Source organism: Indicator indicator, chromosome 16 (assembly GCF_027791375.1).
Source record: "Indicator indicator isolate 239-I01 chromosome 16, UM_Iind_1.1, whole genome shotgun sequence".
In the NCBI taxonomy this organism is placed as follows: domain Eukaryota; kingdom Metazoa; phylum Chordata; class Aves; order Piciformes; family Indicatoridae; genus Indicator; species Indicator indicator.
In genome coordinates this window covers 12,607,021-12,632,316 of record NC_072025.1, presented here as the reverse complement: position 1 = coordinate 12,632,316, position 25,296 = coordinate 12,607,021, and the positions used below count along the sequence as shown (strand labels likewise).

At 41.2% G+C, this 25,296-nt stretch overlaps 1 protein-coding gene across 1 annotated transcript in view; it reads left to right on the top strand.

The window, feature by feature from the left end:
- Window positions 1-3,101: 3,101 nt before the first annotated feature.
- HOMER2 (homer scaffold protein 2) overlaps window positions 3,102-25,296 on the top strand; it is a 38,037-nt gene continuing 15,842 nt past the window's right edge. Inside the window, exons 1-3 of the mRNA XM_054387716.1 lie at window positions 3,102-3,157; window positions 5,634-5,790; window positions 23,809-23,940. Coding sequence (XP_054243691.1) covers window positions 3,102-3,157; window positions 5,634-5,790; window positions 23,809-23,940 — 345 coding nt within the window. The remainder of the gene's footprint in view (window positions 3,158-5,633; window positions 5,791-23,808; window positions 23,941-25,296) is intronic.

The window sequence follows — 25,296 nt, the reverse complement described above, 5'->3', positions numbered from 1 at the left end:
CTGGGCTGTGACAGCTGATTCATCTTTATTTGTGCCAAACAAAGGGAAATGCAGTTGTCTTGACTGGAGTGCATGTGATGAGGAGGGATCCTCTGATTTTCTCCTCAGTCATCATTAAGAAACTAATTTGTGTGGTTTTCAGCTTCCTGAAAAGAAGGCTGGAAGATAGTGGACTCTCTTTTGCTTTGAGCAAAGATTAATTTTGTGTGTAAACTGCAACTGGTATGCTGATTATGTTGTATGACACCATGAACTGTAATTTCTCCCCATGACAGTTGAATCCTCCATCACTGCTCTGTCTTTAGTGGGATTATGGTGTTTCAGGGAGAGAGGTTGGTTATTTTTTGAACTTTGAGATGTGCATGTATGAACAGTGAGAACTGGTACAGGTAGATCAAACAGTATTTTCACTGTTACCACTGTTTGCCCAGGCTTCTGTTGAGATGGGTATTTCAAATAGGAGAAAATTCTCCATCCATGAACTCAGAGGCTACCATGTAACAGCAAAATCTAGACAGGTGAGGGAGCAGCAGCCTGGCACAGGACCCCTGGTTCCTGCAGTGCTGCCTGTTGACTTCTGGGGTCTTGGAGGAGCAACTGGAGAGCTTTCTGCTTTCAAGGGGCAGATTATATTTATTCAGCTTTGTTTGGGACCAAAGGCATGATATTGCCTCTCTAATGTGCTCTTAGCCTTTGGAGCTGTACGTGCATTTTTGAGAAGTCAAGGGCACAGGTAATGCTGGGTGGCTTTGGGAGCTGGTATTGGTACCATCCCAACTGGCACAGGAGTTGAGGGCAGCTGTCAGGTGCCCGGTGGGAGAGCTGTGGGTGTGCAGATAGATGAGCTTGGAGAGGGGTGGTGTGGAAACAGCACTTCTCTTTATAGCAAGGTTGCTTATTTTTTTAGTTACCATAAATGCAAATAGCACTCCAAACTACATCGTATGTGAAGATCTGGATAAAGGATTGGTTCTTTTTGTTGCATTGTCAGACAGTAATAGTGATGCTCTATACAAAGAACTAATATTGACACTGACTCTGTCATGTTGCTTTAGCAAATAATTTTTTTTTCTTCATGGCTATTGATGGGGGGAGGGTGTGTGCCACAATGTAGGGTTTTGCATTTGTACCTACTTGTGTTTCTTGAAAGGTCCTCATTATCTAATACTTGCTACAGCAAATCACTGCAGATCTGCTGGCCCTGTCAGGTAGTATAAACCTCAACATGTGCATGATGCTGGCTTCTAGCAGGAAGCACTATGTTCCAAAAACCCTACACTGACATACTCTCTGCAGTCATGTGCATCCTTCACCAAATAGCAGCTATATGAGGACAAGTTCTTTAAAAAACAAAAAAATTCAAATTGGTAAATCAGTTAATTAATGCAAAGCTATCTAGTATTAGTGTGAGGAAAGCACAAATAATCCTGTCTGGTAAGCAAGGAATCCTTAGCACAGGCATTTTTTGTGATCCCTTAATGAAAGTTTTAGCAAAATGTGCAAATAGTAGTTTTGCCTCTAGTGGTGTGCCAGAGCTCCTGTCACAGATATATTTGATGTTCCAGATTCTCCAACAAGGAGCTGCTTTGTTCTATTTACTGCTCAGTCAGCACATCCACCCGATATGCAGTGGGAAGTTTGCACTGAGGGGCATTTGAGGGGAACGTGAGTGCTCATCCAACAAGCACCCACATCAGTCACTGTGTTATACTTACTACCAAACCAGATTGCTCCAATGTTCACATCAGTGCCTTGTTGAGAGCTGAAGCTGGCTCCACCTGTGGCTGGGGTCTGGGGGTGGAGTTTCTCCCAGGTGCCAGCTGGCTGCTCAGCCAGGGCTTGCCGTGCTGCAGCTCCATCAGCCACCAACACCCCACAGCCCTTACAGTGCTGGCTGTCAGTCAGCAAAGGCTCTTTACAGCTGAAGTGATTTAAATCACTGGTTGTGCTCATGATTCAAATGATAGACAAGGAACTTAGAATTAAATAATTTGAACTTTCTCCTAAGTGAGAGCTCATTCTCCTTGATTAGGAAGAGTAATATAAACCAGATGGCTTACAGCTAGTCACACACTTGTGAAATTTGCCATAGTTGTGTATTAACCAGAAGGTAATACTGGATCTCACACAGCTGTGGATACAGTTAATTAACTCTGGTTGTAGGGGTTGCTTTTAAAATTCTTCAGGAAACCTTTATGACATATTTTTATGTTAATGGAGAATGAATAATTTTTACTTAAGGTTTGTCTCATATGACACAAAGATGGAAATTAAAAGTCAACTGAAATTAATATACCCGTAACTTCAAATTTGAAATCATATTTGTAAAACATCCTGACCATATTTAATCATTTAAAAAGTCTATTAAAGTGCATTTTCTGTCTTAATCTACATTATTAAACAGAGAACTAAGAACTATTAGCTATAATTTAGGTCTCCATTTGCTACTTTTCAAGCAGCTTTATTCTAAACAGTGGATATTACTGTCAAATTGATTTTTAAACAGATTTTCTTTTGTTAACAATTGATTAAAACCTCTTTTTAACTTTGGTTAGAATTCATGAGCTTTTAAGCACTCATAAATTCTCTTTGTCTTCAGATCTACGAGTCTGCAGCCTGGCTGACAGCACTACTGCTCCCTGCCTTCCCAGGCAAACTGGCAGGCTGACATAAGGGCCAGCTTCCAGGGGCTCAAAGGGCACAGGATATGCTGTAGGAATTTCAAGTCAGCATTGCTGTGGTTTTAAGTATAGCACTTGATAAATCTCTGATAAAATGAAAAGGAAAGAAACTCTGGGAAATAGTCATTGCTCTATCAGTAAAGTGCTTTCTTGAATGTCAGAAGTTGCAAGTGAGTAGCACAGAATAATCCTTCTCAATCTGGAGCTCTGTAAGGCTGTGGTAAGTGTTTTAGAAGTATCAAATTCAGTGTTTTATTTGAAAACACAGTTTTACAGTTGCTTGTGTAGGCTTCACTGGTGAAAAGGAGTCTGGGATGCAAAGACAGGGAACGTTTCCACCATTGGAGTCTGCCAGTAATGTTGGGTTTGCCATTGGGAAGATGGGGTGGAAGCAGCTTCCAGTGCCAGTGGTGCCAGCTCATGGGGCCTGCTGATGGATTTGGTTTCCCTGGGGTAATAACTGATCTCACCGAGAGGTCAGTAGCTCACTTATCTTGAATGAGTTTAAGTGCTTAACTTTACACATCGCATTTCCTATTTTTATAAATGATTTATCAACTAACACACTATCCCTGTGAGTGTCAGGGCTGCCTAATTATAAGGATTAGAAACATAGAAATGTAGATTTTTGCCTTCACTTTTGAATAAAAGCCCCATGTGAATGGATAAATGGCTGTCTCAAGCCCTGAGCTTCAGTATCCATTATTTTATCCACTTGGAAGCATGCAAACAGCTCTTTTTGACAACAGTGACTATTGCAAGACTCCTGAAAAGATGGACATAGACAGTTTTCCCCTTCATTCTACTTTTATTATCTCCAGATTTACTTTATATGCTTACTGCTCCTGCTGCAGAGGACCCAGGCATAGATTTAACAGGTGGTTAGTGGAATTGTTTTGCATGGAGGAAGCCTGAAAGTTCAGACTGCAGTATATAGGTTGTATTATCATTAATAAAAACAATTTTTAGTAGAATCCACTAAAAATCTAGTGCTGAGTAAAAGGTGAAACAGATTTGACACTATTCAGGAAAAGTAAGAGTAGACTAAAGGAGTAAAGAGCTTCAGGGAAACTTCCTTCCCCTGCATTCCTCGTTGCAAACAAACTCCATGATCTTTGTGGGCATTAGATTGCTGATGTTGTGTAATGGATGATGAAAGTATTTTGTAAATGTTATGGAGACTTGCTCCTTCTTTCCTCCCAACCGAGGACAATATTGATTTTAGCTTATGAAGTAAGAACCAAGTTCAGTGAGTTACTGATAAGGGAGAGCTGAAGCAAATTCTACTCTTTCACAGCTGTAAGGTGACAGTCTCATTATAATTTCAACTAATGTCATGTAAGTATCTTACAGGGTTCAGCACAGATGTCCATCCAGAAATCTGCATGTCAGCCCCTGGAAAAATGTAAAATTTTGCATATGTCTTGCAAGTAGAAAGCTATTGTCCATTTTCTCCCTCCTCAGGCCTTGCTCAGCTTTGCAAGCTCACTCCATTTTCCTGAGCTAATTCCATACTTAAATCACCTCATCTGTTTGATAGTCATACGTTTACTCCCCTCAATTTTAATTTAACTGTGATGATAAAAACTGTGTACAGTACCTAAAGCTGTTCTGTTCTAAAAATGCCCAGGTGGATATATGAGGAGCTGAAGATTATGGAAATCTTAATAAAAACATAGCTTCAAAATTGAGACTGAGAATAATAGAAGAGAATTGTGTATATGAATAGGAAAGAATAGCACATGAGAGCAAGAGATCTCTCTGTCCATTCACCTTTCTCTTCTCATTTGCTTTGTACAAAATTCAGCCTGGCAGCCTTTTCAGTTTCCATGTGGTAAACAATTTTGGGCAGTAACTCTATTGTAGTACAATTGGATTTGAATCCTATCATAATTCTGTCAAGTGTAACTATTCATGACAGAATGTTTTATATGTGATTAGAATATATTGAGTGGTACACTTAATATAGACTGTTATATATTGTAGCCTTTAAGAACTAAAAGCATAAAAAATTGTATAAAAGCACAGTAGAGCTTCATTTGCAGTTCACTTCTACTTCTAAACTTGGATTAAAGGTTCAGTTGGAAGTGAATTCAGTTTTATGACATTTAAGTAAGTCTTGATTCTGATCTTTTTCCTCAATGATTTTGTGTGTCTTTTTTTTTTCTTTTGGTCCTACATCTTCTCTGTTTTTCTGTGTGATTTGCATTGTCGCCTGTTGAAGGTAAAATAAAACCCTTCCAGTGCGTACACAATTTTCTTGGTGAGAAAAACCATCCAAGGATGTCCAGTGTTTAGGAAGGAGGTGTTAGGGGCCTTATGTGATCCACTGAGAGTTGAACTGAAAGGCAATATGTATCAACACAGGGTTTTGGTGGTGTTTGTTTTCCCATTCTCTCCAGGATGATTGACTGGTTTTGCACCTGATGAAATTTTCATGCACATCTGCAGAGCAGTGGGATTCTAATGATAGAGATTAATAATTCAGTAATTATACTGTGCTTGTAGGTTGTTGGAGTCCTTGGTGCATCCACAGAGGAGCACTGGTTGTAGGTAGCAACTCACAGGAATGCACAGCTGGAAGAAATCCAGCTGCGCATTGCTTGTTCTTGCTTTCTGCAAAATATGTGGATAAGAAAAGAAAGCCTGCATGGAATCCTTTCCTGGAATTAAATATCTCAAGGAAAATTTGGACACTGAGTTAGTATAATATGGGGAGAAAAAAAAAAAAAACCATTTGCTTCCTGGGCTATGGCAGTAACTTTAGGGTGCTGTATGTCACATAGCAATGCCAAGGAGAGGTACCCAAAGCTGGAGCAGCCTTTTCATTTGGGGTATTGCCAGGCATTCTCTGTCTTGTGCTTTCAACGTGCCTGGTCAAGGCTGGGCTTCTGCGACATTTCATCTTCCGCAGACTCATGCATGCATTTCTCCTGTCCCTCCCTATTCCAGAGAACAGCCCATCTTCACCACCAGAGCCCATGTCTTCCAAATTGACCCCAGCACGAAGAAGAACTGGGTTCCTGCAAGCAAGCAGGCTGTAACTGTTTCCTACTTCTATGACAGCACGAGAAACAGCTATCGGATTATCAGTGTGGATGGAGCCAAGGTAGGAGGCTGAAGGTACCCCAGCATGTTTACTGTGTGGAGAGGATCATGACTGTCAGCCCTGGCTGAAGACAGACATAGATGGGCTGCATTAAGCCCTGAAGTTCATAAGTACCCACTTTTTTATATGATCCATTTTGGACCCTTGTACTGATAACTGGAAAAACACAAGACACCTTCAAAGTGATTTTGCCAGGCTTTTAAATGATTTTATCTCTGACTAGGTTGACTCTATAATCTTAATGAGCCAAGAGCTTTAAATGTCCCAACTGAGTCTGTAGCACAGAATCTAAACCCACCAACCATATTAGGCAGATAAGGCTGAGGCCTTTTTGGTGGGGGGGGGGAAAAAAAATCTCTTTAAAGGGAGTGAGGAGACAGAGTAGAGCTTCTAATGTAAATGCCAACTGCATATTCACTTCTGCCTGGTTGAGCCATTTACAGGTTGGCACTTAATTTTCTTCAGTATTTGCACTGAAGTTTGACAGCCTTAGGTAACAAACTGGGCATGAAGACTTTCTTCACTGTTTTTTCTTATTTTGTTTCACATTTCCAGATAGTGTGCTGAGGTATTTCCTGTAAGAATCCTGATCAGCTGAATCTAATGAGTTGCTCAGACGACTGTTTTTATTATATACTAGATTCATCCTCTGATTAGTCCCTCCAAAGTTACTTGTAAGGTGACTGCTTTCCCCTAGCAGAGCCCAGCCAGAGGTATAAGTTAAACAGTTTCACTCATGTACAAAAATCATCAGTTATTTGTGCCAAAATGCAAACCACAGGGTAACAAGACAAGTTTACTGCCTCTTTATCCCTGTTCCTGTTTAGATGAGAATGCTAATATATCACTGTCCTGGGAGAGAGGTTGCAGAAATCATTCCTTAATAAAGCTTTTCTATTTGTCATGCCTATTTCACATGCTTGTTTTTCCAAACATCTCCTGTGCTATATTTGGTTATATATTGGCTTATAAATCAGCCATACCGCCTGCTGAAATTGATGGCAATGTTTCACTGACACTGGTTCAGCATTAATGTGTCACCATCTTTATGCTGTTTGTGCCAGTGAGTTCATTTCCAGAAATGCCAGCTAACCCAGCTGCCTTGCTTTGCAGTCAGCAAAGCAACCCCTGCAGTTTGCTGGGAAAAGCTGAGCCCCCAGCCCCTAATTTGCTTGCACCCCACAAATGCTCATGCTTCTACTGTCATGAAGATTGGTACTGGTGGTAGTGGGTTGTAGTCTTTACAAACACAGGCAAGCATGTCTGCCCAACCAAAACTGCTGTACTTCCAGCAGTGGCTGGCTTGATTTGTGGGTGTGCATGCATGCATGAAGACCAATTAATGAAAAGAAAGCAATTACTGTACGTGGCAGTGGGAAGCTTCAGGGGCAGCATATGTCCACAGCCAGAGGTCCAGCCCAGAAGTGCAATGTGTGCGCTAAGAACAAGATGGACATCCAAGCTTTATTTTGCAATTTGCCCAAAAGACATTCAGAAGGAACCACCCCCTGTTGTAGAATGTCCCAGAAGAACGTGGGCTTGTCATGATTAAAATTCTCCCCTGGGGCTTCCCAAGCTACAATCAATTGCTGGCCACATGAATTATTCCTTTTGTATTGAACCTTTGCTGATTAAGGAACAGGTCAAGAAGAGATGCTGCCTTCATGCTTGTCTCTGGAGAGTCCCCAGTTACCCTACCTGTCTGCTTTGAGTGCAGATTTGGAAAAAGAAGGGTGTTTATACCCAAAGAAATTACAAGTTGCTTTTCCTCCCTCAAACAAGTATTATTTATGTTTTGACCTACTTTTCTTGCTAAAAATGAAACTGTGATGAAGTATATAGAGAGCATTGGTGTCCTGCTTTATGTATATCTCAATTATTAGAATGAAGTCTTCCATGTGTTGGGAAATACCAGATGGATTAGCATCATGAATCACTACGGGCAGAAGATACCTCTGCTTTAAAGACAAAAAAGTTGAAGCTCAGTTGAATTAAGGGACTTGGCCTTAGAAGGAAGGTGGTGATGAAGGACATGTATCTCATACAATTCTCCATCCTTGTCTGAACTGCAAAGAGGCTGTTCTAACAGTTTATTTTGTACAGATAATAAGGTGCATGTTGGCTTGCAGAGATATCTCACTTAAATCCAATTTGTGTGCAGCTGTTTGTGGGTAATTGAGGTTTTTTTCACAGTATATCAGAGGTTGGAAGGGACCTCAAGAGATCATCAGGTCCAACCCCCCTGCCAGAGCAGGATCACTTAGGGTAGTCCACACAGGAATGCATCCAGAGAAGGAGACTCCACAACCCTCCTGGGGAGCCTGTTCCAGTGCTCTGTAACCTTCACTGTAAAGAAGTTTCTGCTCATGTTGAGGTGAAGTCTACCTTTTTACCTTGTGTTGACACTACATAGTTATAACAAAAATGTTTTGAAGTGATCAAGAATACAGGAGGGCACTTCACTTAAACATTGCTCATTTCCTGGTTGCATAGCTTTATTTTACAGTTAGCCCTCGACCTCTTGCTCTGGGCAGGATGTTGAATTGCAGGTATGTGGAGCAGCATAGGGCTGTTGAAACTCCTTGGTGCTGCTGTCATGCAGGACATGGGGTGGGCTGTGTAATGTCAGCCTTGTGTGGTTTTCTCCTGATGCACCACCAACCCAATAGGCTGATTCTTGCAGGAGTGGCTTCCACAGGTTGCTGCTGTCCCTAAACACTGAGACCCTGCACAGTCTCCTATCCTTCAGCTCCATTCTCTCTTCTTCCAGAAGGCTTAGCCTGTCCCCTTTTCCTTCCTGGCACATCCCTGTTCCTCATTCCCAAACCCCCAGGGCTCAAGAGGGTGAGGAGGGGTGCTGCAGGGCAGAATGGAGCAGAAAAATTTAGGACTAGACTGAAGGGAGGGCTTAAGAGAACTGCTGAGCCGAAGATTTAAAGGCACAAATATTTGGAACTCATTTTGTGAGCACAGCTGGCAGAATCACAGAATCATAGGGGTTGGAAGGGATCTCTGGAGATCATCTAGACAAGCTCCCCCATCCCCCAGAGCAGGTTGCCCTAGAGCAGGTTGCACAGGATAGCATTCAGGTGGGCTTTAAATGAATCCAGAGACAGAGACTTTACCACCTCTCTGGACAGCCCATTCCAGTGTTCCATCACCCTCAAAGTAACGAAGTTCCTCCTTGTGTTTAGATGGAACTTCCTATGTTCAAGTTTGTGCCCATTACCTCTTGTCCTGTCACTGACACCACTGGAAAAAGACTGGCCCCATCTTTCTGATAGCCACCCTTCAAGTATATGTAAGCATTGATAAGATGCCCTCCTCAACCTTCTTTTCTCCAGATTAAAAAGCCCCAAGTTCCTCAGCCTTGCTTCGTAAGAGAGATGTTCTAGTCCCCTAGTCTTTTGTCAAAGGGCAGGGGAGTTGCCTGGCAAAGTACAATGTTGCCCTCTGGTCCTTACCTGCTTGCCAAATGGTGCAGAAGGACAGAATGTTTTGACTGGCACATGTGGGGACAATGAAGACAGACATTGCAGCAAACTGGAAAATGGGACAGAAAAGGAGTAGAGGATAGGTAGAAAGCAGAGGAAATTCAAGGGAGCTTCCCTTGCAGAGGGATATGCAAGAGACTTGTGCTGATAACCAGCAGTCCTGCATGGTGGAGGGAAGTGAGGCAAGAGTGTGTGCCAGATTTCTTCCAGATCCTCTCCATCCAGCAACAGAAAAATCCATTGAATGATCCTGGGAGTCAAGCACTGAGAAGTGGACACACTAGATTCAAAACAGCTCATGCAACTTTAATTCCTCGTGCTTGTAAGGCTAGAAGAGAGCAGGTATTAAAATTCCTCTGTCTTTCACAGAAAGGCAAGTGCTGTAGACAGTAGCTTACAATTTATAGCAAAAAAATTTACAGATTCCATACAAGTATGCACTGGATGATCTTAACCCAGATTCCATTACCAAACAAAGGAGTAGGTTAATATATCTTTCAGTTTTAAGTGACTTGTGTGTTGACAAGAAATTAATTGCATCATGATGTTTTAAGATGTTTCTAGCTCTAGCCAAAGCCTGTTGAAACTGTACCACAATGAATGCTGGAGGAAAGGATAGAGTAAAATGCAAGGGCACACACTGATTCACAGTTAATGAAGTAACCAAGAGACTTCACCACAGGAAAGCACCCAGCATTGTGGGCCAAAGTCAACCCTGTGAAAAATGACAAAATACAGTGATGGTGCTGGTGGGACATAACTCACAGGTGCCTGCTGATGGCTGTGTAGTGTGTGGGGAAAGCCATACACAGGGTTCCTCATTAACAGTGACCTACATTATTCTGCCTTTCAGAGGTGAAAAGCAAGTCTGAAAACATAAAAATGATTCAGACTGATATCCTCTGGAATAATGCATGGTAGTGCCATGGTATTTGTTTATTTTCTATAGATTGGAAATAGGCATTATCCAAACAACATAGACAAGGGGGAAAGGATGAGAAACTTGTTTCTGTATACAGTTTGAGAATTGTCCTCATTTTCAGATGGTCAGCTGTTATATTTCTACAGAACTTGTGATACCAACAGCCTAATTTTTATCCTTTGAGAGAAAAGGAACATAAAGCCATCTTAAAAATTAATAGCCAGCATTACATTGTATAACGAGACCTTCTGAGATGGCAGCAGCAAAGTGACACAGCAAGTGTCATCTCAGCTGCCAGTCCTAAGTTGTCTCTGAGAGATTCTTAAACGGATGACTAGAAAAAAGTTAACATCAAGGTTAAAAAAATAGATTGCAGGAGTAATTTTGGTGACAGAAACAAAGAATTTGTGTTTCAGAGGGAGAAAAAATGGTTGATACATTCTCAGTTGCTAGATAATTTAGAAGAGTTTGTTAGCTAACGATTACCTTGAATATTGAAGATCAGCAACTAAGTTGGGCAAAAGTATGTGAGGGTATTGAAGAGAGAACCAGAAAAATTGCTGTGCTGGGAAAGCAAAATCAGTGGATCTATTTCTGAAGTAAATTGCAATTAGTAAGAATAAGAATATGGGCCAAATTTTGCCCATCAGTATTCACATAATGTTCCACAAAGTGAATGCAGCACATTCTATGGTATGATGAAGCTCTTTAAGTGGCATGTATGTGCCCTTATAATGTGTTCTATCAGGGAGTGTCACTGGAAGAACAGACTGTGTGATTTCTAGAGCAGAATGAAGCTGGCAGGGACACAGCCCCAGCAGCATGTGGTAGCAGGTATTTAGGAAAGTAGGAAAAGGCAATATGTAAACCCTGTAATATTTGATGTATTTCTGGCTTTCTCAGTTCCTGTACCAGTTCTAATTGCTACCTAACTTAATAGCTGCCCACCTCTTTATGACCACGCTTTTTTTTGTTTTCCTGACTGGAGGCAGGCAGCCTCAGCACACAGAGAGGAAATTCAGCGTTCTTCCAGTGCTGTGTTCAGAGAATCAAAACAAATCCTTTTCTTTGCTCATGGAAATGCAATTATTTTAAGACATGGTTGTTAAAAATATCCTAGATTATTTTGCCAAAAGGTGGCTCTTAGATTCAAGAAACTTTCCTTTCAGGGAGGGGGAAATTGCAGGGTATGGTAGCATGGATGAAATTCCTTCATCTGAATAGTTCTTTAGGTTTTGTGGGTTGGGGTTTTTTTTTGTTTGTTTTTTGTTTGTTTGTTTTTTAATATCAGTGATGCAAATCCAACCATTGAACTGACAGCAACTGTTTCTCAGGAAAAACCTATCAAGTAGTTTAGATATTACAAAATTTTGGGCACTGAATTAAAAAAAGCTTCTGTCAGCTTACCTTGCCAGGGGTCTGCATTGGTAAGATGGCTTTTAAATGTGTCTCTAAGACCTAAGAGATCTAATTGGCAATAACATGTAGCAGAAATGATGACAGCCTTGCCTTCCCTCTTGGCATTTCAAGTATTAGTGTGGCTTGTCTGACTCTGTGCTCAGTAAATTAGGCAGAATGATGTACTGTGTTTTATATTTTTTTTTCTTTTAATACCTAAGTTTTAAGAAATACTTATGGTTTTTTAACTACCTAACTTTTAGGGTTTAATAATTTTGTAGTGAAATGATCAGAGGATTTTTTGCAGCCTAAGATAAAGGGATGTAAAAGTACATCAAAAGTGACCTTACAAAATGGTTTGTTGTGTCTTCTTTTAATCTGTGTAGGAAATCTTGAATTAAATGCAATGATTCTCAAGGGTGTGGATGAGCATATATGTGTGTTTTGTCAAAGAGCCTGAGATTCTTTTATTTCCAGTTTTGCCTGCCCTGGTTTTATTTATGGCCATTGCTTGTCAGGAGTGCTGTGTGCATCCTGCAGGAGTGAGGTGCTGCTGGGGTCTGAGCCAGCTGTCCTGTGCCTGCTGAAATGCCCAGATGCCCCACTCTGTGCCCTGAAGGACATTTTGCTGACTGCAGCACTGGCAGCACTATGATTTCCAGACAACCTCTCCTAGTAAAATGTGATTAAATTAGCAGAAAATATTTTTATTCCAGCTTCTCAAAGCTTTTTTTTCCCACCACTGGGTAACCAAGATAGAGATTTCTCTCCTTTTTTTTTTTTTTTCTGCCTCAAGCTTTTCCTGCCATGTTCTTTTTGCCCTTCATGTTGTTTCTCCCAGGCCAGGTGAGAAATCTCTTCATTTCTGGTTGTCCCCTGAAAGAAAGTGCCAACCATAAAACAGGAATGTGGGAGAAGCATGAGCTCAATGTTACTTTACTTCTGAAACTGAGACTCAATGTGAAAAGGACCTTTCATCAAAGAGGTAATGTGTGACACTTGGAACTGTTTGAAGAGCCCAAAAGAGACAGCCCAGCTGAGTGGTGGTGCTGCATTAGGGTGATCTAGCTGAAAGGTGACCAGGTTTTGACCTCTGGAGGTCCAAGTTGACTGATCCAGTGTTTCTACATCCATACATGCCCACAAAAGAACCTGCATGTCATAAGAAAATATTTCCATTACTGATCTGTCTGATTACTGCAATAAAGAAATTTGAGCATGTTTGATGGCCTTCATCTTCTCTTTACCATAGTATGTTAAGTATTTCATCAGCTATTGGAGCTGATTTCAACATGATTACTAGCACTGGTGATGGTACTGGAACCATAAAAGAGTAATTCCCACAAATGATGGTACTGGAACCATAAAAGAGTAATTGCCACAAATGGAGCCAATTCACCCTCCACATAAAAGGAAGAACACCTTTTGAAATACAAAAACATGGTATCAAATATAATTTTAATGCTTTTTGGTGTGCATAGTTTGTGTATATGTTACAGTAAACACCTCATTTATCCTAGTGAGATGACTATTAACTAAAAGCATTACTTGTAATTTTATGATCTTTTTATATACATCATGTAATAGAGAAGGACGTTACTGGTGAGACAGGATAACTATAATAATATCAGCACTTCTATACTCTGAATCCATACTTGAGCTTTTAAAATAATGTGGTGCCATTTAGTCACTCCCATCAGATGAGTTTGCTTTATAAGGAAGGTGCAATGTGGACTTTTCCTGGTTCCGATTTCCCAGCCTGTGCAGGAGAACAATGCTTGTCTGCCAGAGACATGTTCTTAAATGAAGGGCTGTGTAAAAGATGCCTGAAGGGTCTCTAGTTGCTTTTTGCAGTCCTTGTTGGGCTGCTTGTTGCTGTAAATAATGAAGCTGGATCATGCTGCTCTCTGAGAAGGAGTGGCTCTTCATAGGGAAGTTCTTCATTTTGTATGAGCAGATTAAGGCAGGAGAACATCTGTCCTGCCCTGAGTCATAGCACACCAGCCTAAGCTAAGCTGGAACAAGCCTCTCTGACAGTGAAAGAACTTGCAGTAAATAGTATTTTTAATAGTGATTTCCTGATTTTATTTAAAGATGGTTGAGTTGTGCTGATGCACCTTCCAGATTTTTTAGTACCACTTTGAATGACTCAGAAGGAACTCTCAATTTAAAGGAAACTTGTCTTCAGCAGGTGATGCTGGTGCTTCCTAGGCAGAGATTGCTGCTCAGGTGAAGGCTGGAATGTGGGTGCTGGGTCAGCAGCAGCATTGCAGGTGTAGCAGCAGGAGAGTGTCTGCATGCAGTGGTGGGTTAGGCACCTTGAAGGTTTGGGGTGTGCCCAAAGTGTTACGCTCCAAAGGGGTGCTGTGGAGACATAAATCATTCAGCCTGTGGAGTATCAAAGAGAAATGTGAATGTTGGAGTTAATGGAAGTTAAAGCAGAAATGATGCAAGTGGGAAATAAAATGCACCCTTTAAAATGAAGATCAGTATCTGTGTGGGTGATCATACTGAGGTGTGCACTGGATCTTTCTGCTACATAGACCAGGACTTCACATTCTTAAAGACATCTTTGAAATAAGAGTGAGTGAAATTAAAGGAAGTAACAATACCCAGTGGTCTTAAGATATTTGTATTTTCTATGTTTGTGGTGTACTCTGCTTGACTAAAGTTACTGGAGTATTCTTCTCTAGACATTAAAGTAACTTGAGAATATTTTTCTTTGCAATTTGGTGATGAAGAAATACAGTCCAAAGGAGAAACAAAACTGTCAGCCAAGGATGAGTCTGCCTACTTGCATCACCCTTCATCTGCTTAAGGTGATACCAAGTATTCAGAAATTCAGGCCGAGGCGAGGTGCAGGATTTACTAATTGGGAGGATGGTACATTGCCTGGAGTTGTATGGGGAATCTTCAACACCTGCCAAGACTTGTTTAGATAGGTAGACCAAATAACATTGGGTGCACTTGTGTGGACAGGTTCTTGAATGTTCAGAGGACTTAAAAAAAGTACTATTAGGACTGAAGTGCACTGGTAATTTCAGAATTGCTAATACTAGTGGAGATGGGTTGAAAATGGAAGGGAAAAAATTAAATGTTTGCACAAACATGACCTGGGGCTTCCAGTAAAAGAAAACAGAAATGGAGCAAAGTGAGTGCCAGGAAATTTGGTGGGTCTTTTGAGAGTGCCTCAACCAGAAGTCATGATCCTTTGTGGAGGATGTGTTTTGTTGTTTAGGGTTTGTTTTCTTTAAAAAAAGTCTAGAGCTGTGGAACTTATGTCTCTTACATGTTTCTATTTTAATCTTTCTCCAACTTATTCACTTGGAAATGTGAAAAATCCTCTGTTCATTGTCTGGATTATTTCTGGAAGTAAATCCTTCAGAAGCTGATTAGTAAGCTTTGGAGGAAAGATAACAAAGTGCTGGCAACAGCTGTATCCTTGACAGAAGAACAGAAGCACATCTGCCACTGTTTGATCTTATCTGGCTCATTTTTCTGCTTGTACGTAGAGTGCAGCCTTGTGTCACTGGCTCTGGGAAGACCACACACAAGACTGAATCCAGGAGGTGGCAGGGACCTTTTCAGAAATGCAATTTGTTACTCTTCTAAAAGATGAGGGGGGAATAAAAAAAAAAAAAGATTATAAAAATCCATGCCAGAGGATTTCTCGCTTCAGCACACACCAGCAAGAAAGGAAACTTTGGTCTGGTAGATTTTTCCTTTTCAAAACCTCTCTATAAAATTTCTCAGAAAAGCTGTATAAAAGAAAGTGTTTCAGTACATAACTGCCTCACACAGAGTTGTGTCTGATCACCAGACTTGAGTAGGAATGTGGCATCTGAACATGTCAGAGGGCTTAGTTAAACCATGTGATGTTATTGTAAAGAAATCTGGAATAAAGCAAAGGATGCCTGGTTTAGGTCAAGGTCCTTCAACTCAGCAGAACTTTTTAAGAATCTTGAGCAAATTCAGAGTGAAAATAATCCATATCTGTCATTAGGTGAAAACTGAGGAAAAAAATGGTTTTGGTATCATCATCAACACAGGCACAAGAGAGTCTACAGGTGCTTTCCATCTTCTTTTTGGTTTCATTAGCTGATCTAAACAAAACCCATGAGATGAGACTTTAATAGGCAAATTTATAGATGGCCAAAATTTTCATACCTGTTCAACACAGTCCAGGGAGCACAGTGGTGCTTGGCTTGCTGGCAGGCTTTGCATCATGTTGCCTTTTTAGAAGAGGGCTGAGGAATCTTGTGCCCAGAGGTGAACTGAGCACGTACTCCAGCCCCTCAAGCTTCCCACAGCCTCCTCCCAGGGTGTTAGAGACTTCCATCAAGAATTACAGTAAGTGCAGCACTGGTAGGCTCTTTGTTTCCTGTTGGGATTTGTTTCTGCTTTCTTTTTAATTCTGATACTGAAGTAATAAAGAATAATTCCTCTAACCTTTATGAAACTCTCAGGAGGGAGGTGGTGGAGTCACCGTCCCTGGAAGTGCTTAAAATAAGACTGGATGAGGAACTTAGTGCCATGGTTTAGTTGATTATATGGTGTTGGGTGACAGGTTGGACTTGATGATCTCAAAGGTCTTTTCAAACCTGGTTAATTCTGTGACTCTGTGATTGCTTGTACACTGAAACAGCTGTATAAATTATTCCCTTTTTCTCCCCTGCTGTACTGCCAGAGAGATCTAATACCTAGAAATCCCTATTCAGAGAGTTAATGTATTCGACATGATAATCAAGACATGCCAGATGGAGTTTATAAATAAACTACATTGCATTGTGTATGCTTCAAATTTAAGCATCAAACATAATTCAAGGCAGTATTTTCCTAGTTTTACAAAAAAAGCCCAAAACCAAACATTGCTTCTTTCTTGACTATGGATTGTGAAGTTGCATCTAGTGGCACAGTGGTTGTTAGATGGAAAATGAGGAATAGTATAAATGAGTGTCAAACATTAAATACAAGCCCAAAGCTAATTCTGCCTCAGGAGTGGAGTGGAACCCCAGCTAACTGCCACCTGGCTTTATTTTCTAACAGCACAATAAGGGATGAGACATTTCTGAGGATACAGAAGGGCTAATATTTTATTATTATCTCATGGATGCCTTGTATCTTCAGTTATGTTAGTGTATTGCTCCTAAGTGATGCTAGATCTGATTGTCCTTGATTGTCATCTAACAGTGACCACTTTGAGGTGCTTTGGAAGATGCCAAATAAATCCTGGCACCTCCTAAAAATGTACTTACCCTTCTTGGCCATTCCTCATGCCAAGGGACAGTTTTTCCGGATTTTAGAGAGGAAGTGGTAAGCTATCCATCTGCTGAGTGCTCCATGGGATTTGTAGGTTGTTGAAGAGTAGAGGAGTCTTTAGTGATGCCGTGTGGCCCTACCATTCCAGACCTCTGTGAAGGGACCTTCAGGCTTAAGTGATGCTGTTGTCACGCAGCTTGAATGATGATCAGTGCTTATATGATTCATACAGGCATGTTGTTATACTCTGCACAAAGACCATTTGGTTTTATTAAATCCTCCAAAGCCAGAATGTGATATACCCAGGGGATTTTAAAAAAATCGTACTTAATTGTATATAACACAACCTTCTCCCTCACTTCAACGTTAGTCACTAGGAAGAAAATATAAAGACACTCCACTGTATTCTTCTCCCTGTCTCTGTTAAGTTAGAAATCTTGGGTTATTTATTTTGTAAAATGTTGCATGAAATTCCTGGTTAACAATTTGTTCCAGCATAGAGGGTTCGAAAATCCTTGCTGTAGATTTTCTTGGTGAAACAGCTGCTGGTGCTTTGAATCATGTGGGTGGGTGGATGTGTGTGCTGTACCTAAAAGGAAAAAAAAAAAATCTAGTCAGATGTCAAAGCAAAAATAGGAGATTTTAGAGATTGAGACTGGGTGGAGGAGGTGGGAAGCCAACTCTGCAGAGATGTTAATTACCTTGGGAAGAAAAAGAGCGCGATGCAGTAGGTGTAGCAGGAGATGTACTTAATAGAATTCACATAATCATGAACCCACTTTTGTTGCATTTAGACAGGTTCTCAGTGAGGGCCTCACAACAGAAATGTTTTACCAGAGGCAAAACAGTTATTAGTCTTTTTATTGGAGAGGAGGGACAATTTTTACATTTCTTTTCATGAAGGATGACAAGAACTGTATGGGTTTTGTTTGATTTGTTGGTTTTTGGGGTTAAAAATTAACCTCGTCATCCACTGAATTATCCTGGGGATTAAGAAAAAAAAAACAAACCACAAACACCTAACCAGCCAAACAAACAAACAAAAAACCCCAAAACCCAGCCCCACCCCCAAAAAAAAACAATCAAAAACTCCACCTGTGTGCAACTATAAAAATGGCTTTTCCCCCTGTAAAAGCAGCTGCAGCATATGAGATACTTCACCCATAAAAAGGGATTTTCCTTTCTGCAGAGGGAGCTCGTTTTGGGAAGTAAACCTTTTTTTGGACTGCAGCAAGTCCTCTGTGACTTGCAAGGTGTCCTATGTCCTGGCATCTTTCTCTTTGCAGCGTGCATGTGAATCACTGAGGTTCTGCTCTTGCCTCCCACAGGAATACATCATGTAGCTATGGAAGCTTCTAGAGTCCATTGATGGGTGAAGTAGCTGCTGTCCTGGTTAACTGTGTAGGACAGAAACTCTTGAAAAGGAGTGGCTCACTGGCCTTACTAGCACTGTAAGGATAAAATGATGGCTAACCAGAGCAAAAGCCTGGTAGGAGATGCCCTGCCAACTGTTGCCTGCCATGTGCTCTGCCCTGCCATGTGCAAATGATGGAGCAGAGCAGGAGGAACGGCAAAATGGAGAAACCAAATATGCTCCTTATCATATGGTTATAATGCTCCAAATAGAATTAATCCATACCCTCAGCCTGTCCCAGGTAAAGCACCATATACCTTTCAGGTGCAGCAGATAAAGCAAGACTAGAAAAAATGTCATTGCTACTTTCAGTTTTCTTTTATTTTTAAAGGATCTTCTACAGAGACTTAGCAGGAAGGGTGGAAAGAAAGATTTGATTACATCTGCTGGTCCTGATTTGTAAAACAATGGTAATTAATCCTCCTGCAGTGTAGGTTCACTGTTTTGTCCAAAGGCTGTTCTTTCTTTCATCCCCAAGTTGCTGCACTGATGTGGGCATGTCTTTGTGCTGCTCCTGCTTTACTCTGTTAGGTGGCATCAGTAAGGGACTCTCTTTTTCTCTTTACTAGCACTGTCTTGATTAACAATGTGTGTTTGTCTGTGATGGCTTTGTAGGACTAGAAATGAGATGATCAGTTTATCACCAGTCACATACTGGTGAAAAGATGTTACATCTAAGTCTAGAAGCTCTCAGTAGAGGCAGGAAGGATGGCAGCTAACAAAGGATAGTGCAAATCACGGGAACATAGGTGAGTTAATTCCACAAGGGAGTTGTTGAACATTTAAAATAGAGGGAGAATTTTTCTATATATTTCTCCCTGTCTCCTCATCTTCATATCCAGTGCCACAGACCCTTCTGATTCATGTCAACTTGATGAGCTGGAAGAACCTGCTGAGCCTGTGACAGCTGTGGCCAGAGGATTAGCAGCTTTTTTCATTCTTCAATTCTGCTTTTAGACTGGGTTATATCTTTACTGAATATTAGCAGCCTGGTGGGTTGGGGAAATTAAATTTCACAAAGACTGCAATCTGGAAAGCCCACATTCAGAAGTGTGAAAATAAAATGGGAAGGTTTTAATGTAGTGACTTCTTAATGAGTAGATACTATAGCCTCAAGCCTTGGGGCTTTTCGGAGGTAAGGTTACTTTGGAGTAAGAAGGGGTGTGAATTTAAAGGGGAAATTCAAGAATAAATCCTAACCTGGCACTCTTGTCCCAGAATAGCAGGCTCTTTCCTGGTTTAATTTTACACAGTTCCCAGAATGTGTTTGCTCATATATTCATTAGCTCTTTCATAGCTGTTGTTTCCATCTTTTCTCAGGTAGAGAAGTTTGTGACAGGGCTGGCTGAATTGGCTCATCATCCCTTTTAGTGGATGTCTCATACAAGGAAGTTTCCTGGCCAGTTCCTACCAGTGCCTTGTCCTTCCTCCTTGGGGCTGTGCCAGTGGCTCTGCCAAAAGCCAACCACGATCGATGTCCTCCTCCCCTTAGAAATGAGCTTGCTCTCATCTCTGCTTCTCGCTCCTGTGAATCCGGCAAGCCAGGGCCAAGGCAGCCAGGACATGCGCTGAGTGGAGCTGGCAAACTCGTGTGCTGCTCCTGCTCCACTCCCTCTGTACCCCAGCCAGCTGACACACACATTCACCTCACCTTAATGAAATGGTGGCTTGGGAAAGTGTATTGGCAGGAGCGCACTGGCTTTTCCCCTCCAGTGTGCTGCTGTGGTATGGGGACGTGGGAGGAGGAGCACTTTAAGTACTTGAAGCATCCCCTAACAGAAATGGCAGCTGTATATAAGAGCACTGCTCATATATTCCAAGCAGCATGACCTGCCAATACTTTTTTCTCCTTCTACACATTCACATCATCTTGTGACCTCTCCCTGCTTGATTCATTTGGCAGTTTCTCTCCACGGGAAGGCAGCAGGATGGGTGTGTTACAGCCTATGAATGTTCTACTCTATGCCAGCTTATTTGCATTCCCTTTTATCAGATGACTGTACCTGGTGTGTTTTTAAATGTCTGGAGTAATTTCTGGTTGATATAGCAGTACCTTGTACTATGAACGTTCTTCTGTGTTATCTTCAAATAAAAATTTAGATCTGTCAGGACTGTTTTTCTCCCAAAGGAAGTGAAATTAGTATGAGATTTTGTCTGGCTTATGTGGCTGTATCAGGAATGTTTGCCATCTGATACACTTGTGTGTAGATGAGAGCAAAGGCAGATATTTGTTTTTTTTTAACCACGTGTAGGCAGCTCGGTCAGTATGATGAATGAGTTTATTATTCTGTAAGGTGCTTATTACATTATGCTCCTCTTTGCTTTTGTCTTTAGGGAGAACTCTTTAACCACTTCAGGGATTGATTGCATTTGATTAGAGAGTAGTTGGTCTTTTGAATCCATTATCCTGGATGAAAGTCCACAAGTTTATTCCGTTTTCTGATGCATCTGGAATTGCAGTGTGTCTGTATTCTATGAATGAGAAACAAATGCTAAGTTATTTTGCAAGAACCCATTTCAAATGATGAGTGGCCTTTTCTTATGAAAGTATAATACAGGAATGCAGGTAAGGGTGGAAAAGAGCCTGCAGGCTCATCCTGCCCAGAGCAGCTTTCAAATAGTAGCATTTCTCTTCTTTACTCTTCCTCTCTACTCCTTCTTCCTTTGAAACTTGACATTCTGGTTCATTCTTTCATGAAAAGAAAAAAAAAAGAAAATTTTCTGGTTCAGTTGAACAGCCCTGTTCTGGTGGCTTCCCCTGCCTTCTGCCCTAACTGGAGACCTTCTTCTGGGAAGATGGAGGGTGATGAGGACTATTTTCTTTCTGGTCTCACATAGCCAAAAGTAAGCCAGCTTTGGGAGGGGATAGCCTGGGTTACCTGACAGTAGCATTTGCAAGCCTCATTTTATATTGTTCCTTGAAATCATAACACTCTCTATTTTCCTAAACACACCCCACATGATTGCTCGCAGGCCAGTGTAGTGTCTCTGCTCTGAAATGGTGACTGGATTTCCATGGGAAGTGATGGTACAGGCTGATGCCCCCAAAGTTTAATGTTATGACATCTCCCTGTGAGCGTGATGAGGAAGACTGAGTGGATAAGTATGATGTACCTGCAGCACCCAGCTCCTCTGAACTGTTTCCATGAGCACTGATTTAATCTCCTAAGCTTCTACTTAGGTTTTCTCGTCTCTGCAGGAAAGCAGTGTTTCTGAAATGCCTGACTGACAGGAGGATTTAAGCAAAAAATGATAGAGCCAGCTTCCAGGCAGTGTCACTAATTGCAGCCTATTATAAATCTAACAGATGAACTGTCAGTTTTTTGAAGGTGTGTGATCACCACAACCTTTTCTTGGATTTTGCACTGGCTATGGAATGAAGTAACCTATAAGATGCTAAGCTAATGTAGTGCACAACATCACTCAATAAAGTGTTCCTTGGTTTGCAATTTGCAGGCTTCATTATTCTTTTTATCATGGCTTTGAAAGTATTGGACTGTGGTATAAAAGATATCTTTGGTGTGGTTTTGTAATATAGTTGTATTTACTCGAAGATTATTGTAGGAGGTATGGAAAATTTTCACTCTTCTGAGTCTGCTTCCAGTGAGTAAAGCTTCTGTCTTTAAGTGATGTGGGTAATTTTATTAGTTTTTCCCTTCAGATGACTAATTTGATAGGCTCAGGAGGACTGAAATAAGTCTTTTTATCCCTTAAAATTTCTGAATATTTCATATCTTCTAAAATAAATTCTGTAACTTGAAGCTAAACATTTGTAAATATTTCAGCTGTCTGATGTAAGACTTTGACAGAAGTAGTATGTATGTAGCACTTCCCTTAAAGTTTTAGGAAAGCATCCTGATTTTTCTGGGTTGCTGGTAGCTTTTCCTCCTCTGGCTGTCCACAACATGCAGTCCTTGTATCATTGTACTTCTTTTGCGTTGTCAGAACCCTACATAAAATGCTTGATTTTCTTTGAATTTAACTCTCTGCAATTGCACTTATATTTGCTGCATCTCTGTTGTGTGACTTAGATGGAGGAGAGCAGCTTTGCTTATGTCTCTACCTGTCACCCAGCCATTCAAAAAGGTGTTTTGACCCTGAGAGGTGATGTCTGGGTCTTGGCCAGCATTGGTTGCAGAGTCATTTCTCCCTCTTTCTTTCCCTGTTTATTCCCATGCAAAAACAACTGGCCCACCTCTGATTTGATCTTTTTGGTGAAACTTTTGAGTGGTAGGAAATGGCAGAAAATGGTATGTTTACTTGAAGGTGATGACGCAAAAAGAGGGACTCACTGAAGCTGAGCAATTTCTAAGAAAGCAAATAAAAGCATCAGCACAGAGGTCAGAAGTTAGGGAGGGGACAGAGGCAAGTAAAGATCTTTCTCTGCTAAATTTAATTCATGCTTTTTTTGCTAAATGTAATTGATAGTTTAGGGGAAAAAAAAGCTGCTTGGAATACATAGTAAACGATGTTGCCAGGATACTTCCTGATCATGTTAATTAAACTGTCCCACAGATTTGGCTTAATTACTGCATAATTTGCATATTGGAACTGATGGTACACATTACTAAAGAAAGCTGCTATTTTTTTAGCAGAAAGAACATTGTACATGAATTAATTTCCAGGGGAAGTGGTCTCTAGACTCATATAATGGTGTATCTTGAAAACAAAGTTAAGATTTTTGATAATGAACTGGCACATATCTCACTCCTTTGTGCAAGATTACATTTCATGCTTCTTACACCAAGCTCCTCAGAGACCTCATTCCAGCAGCTTTCCTATTGTTGGCTATTTCTTTAATTGCAAGAACCACTGGTGGCTGTCAAGGTTGCTGGTGGTGAAGTACCTATTAGTTAACTTGTGTAAAGTGGCAGAGTATTTGTCGTGAGGCCCACGTTTGATACTGCATGCACATTGCTGGTGATGCACCTCACTACCCTCCCAAATTAAACTCATTATTAAGTGATCATTTTCTCCCTGTTTTTTTGTTGCTTGTTTGTTGGGTTTGGGTTTGTTTTGTTTTCTTTTGTTTTGTTTTAATTTCTGACATGTCTCTGCTATTCTGCTCGTGGAAGCTCAAGGTCAAGTGGAGAAATACAGAAATTTCTCTTTGCTCCGCTACTCAGAGGACAGCTGTTGCTAGTGAACACTTTGCTTGGAGGCCTGTGGCCATCCTGGGTGCCTGCCTGTAATGCTGAAAAGAAAGGATTCAGGATCTGCATTTCTGCCAGGGTGATTTCATAGCTCCTGTCCCTGCTGTTGCTTTGAGTTCAGTGACGTTCCTGCAGCTGTGTTTAACTGCAGGACCATGCTCTGGAAAAAGAAGACAAAATATCAAAATTCCTGGTTGAAGTAAGACAAGGGAGAAACTGGATTCTGGGGGGGAGGGGAGGGGGGGGGGGAAGAAATCTTCTGAGTACAGCCATTTCCAGTTTAGAATGCTAATTGCTTTTGATGATATTGTTGCTCAGATGTGCATTTCTGATGTGGCTTCCTCTTTTTAATTCCTTTTCTGATCTGTTTTTAAACAGGTGATCATAAACAGCACAATCACACCTAACATGACCTTCACTAAAACATCACAGAAGTTTGGCCAGTGGGCAGACAGCAGAGCAAATACTGTGTTTGGTTTGGGCTTTCCCTCCGAGCAGCAGCTGACCAAGGTAATGGGGCTCACTGAATTTCTGAGTGGGTTTCTTGTTACTGAAGAATTGCATATATCCACCTGACCTGAGCTGCATGCTTCCACAAGTCCTCTTCATCCATCCAGGTTCCCATCTCCTGTAACTCCCCAATGTCTGTATATACAGAAGCAGGTAGTATTGCAAAATTTGTAGTCAAAATTATGAATTAAGTCTTACCACTGACAATGGTACCAATGAGGTGACCTCAACAGTATCTTGCCCAGCATGGCTGGAAGCATTCATGTTTGTTGTGCTAACCATTACTGAAACAACATGAACTCAGTAATGGTTTCTGGCATCTCCCTGGTCTATGTGCTCATTTCAGCTGAAAATGGCACCAGAAGTGAAAGAACCACTGATATGGCAGTACTGTTGGCATTAGGGCTGCCTAAAGTGTCTGAAGGAAGAGAATTGCTGTCCCAGCCTCAGAAATTACATTTTGATGGCTTGCTGCTGTTGGTAGCTAACCAATGTGAAGAGGCTCCCACCCCCTGGGACTTGCTGGTGCCCTCATTTTGCAGATACCACTGTTAGTGGAGATGTGCTTTCAGGAGGCTCAGGTAAACTGATATGGATTAAAAGAATATTTCACTTTTGGTATTTTAGCTCGGTGGTGTGATTTGCAGACCTGACCCAAAGCTGCTTTATTGTAGACCTGAGGAGGTGGCAGTGAGTCATGGCAGTGTTACAGAGTTGAGTAGCCCAGGAGGTCTGACACCAGGTTGATAGCAGAGCTGCCTCTCTCAGATGTCAGACCTCACCATGAGTTTGGTATTAATGCAACACTTCCCTGGACCAGGCACTGGCTACAACTCCAGGCTTGTAAACTCTAGAAATGCCTCTTGTTGTGAACAGTCAGCAATTTAAAAACACATCCTCTGTCGTTAGATTTTGCCGAGTGTTTGTTCATGTGGTAAAAACCTCCCTACTTACCTTACACATAGTTGACACCTGAGGCATGGCTACCTGACACTGGGTTTTGTCAGCTGGCTCAAATTTCTGTCCTTGGGCATGGCACAAATTCTCTCATGTAGGGCTCAATGATCTTGAAGGTCTTTTCCAGCATAAATGATTCCATGATTCTATGATCTTCAAGAATAGTTTGTTTTGAGTAGCAGATAGGCATGAGACAATGCAACCTTAGGACACCAAATAGAAGGATCAGCACCAATGGACAGTAATTTTAAATCCTGGATTACTGAGTTCACACCTCTGTAACATGACAGGTGATCACACATACCTTGGTGCTGGCTAGGGTTAAACTGTCAGTGTGGGGAGTAGAAGGTGCTGAGACTGGCTCAGGTGGTGAGAGGTCTAAGAAACCATGAGATACAT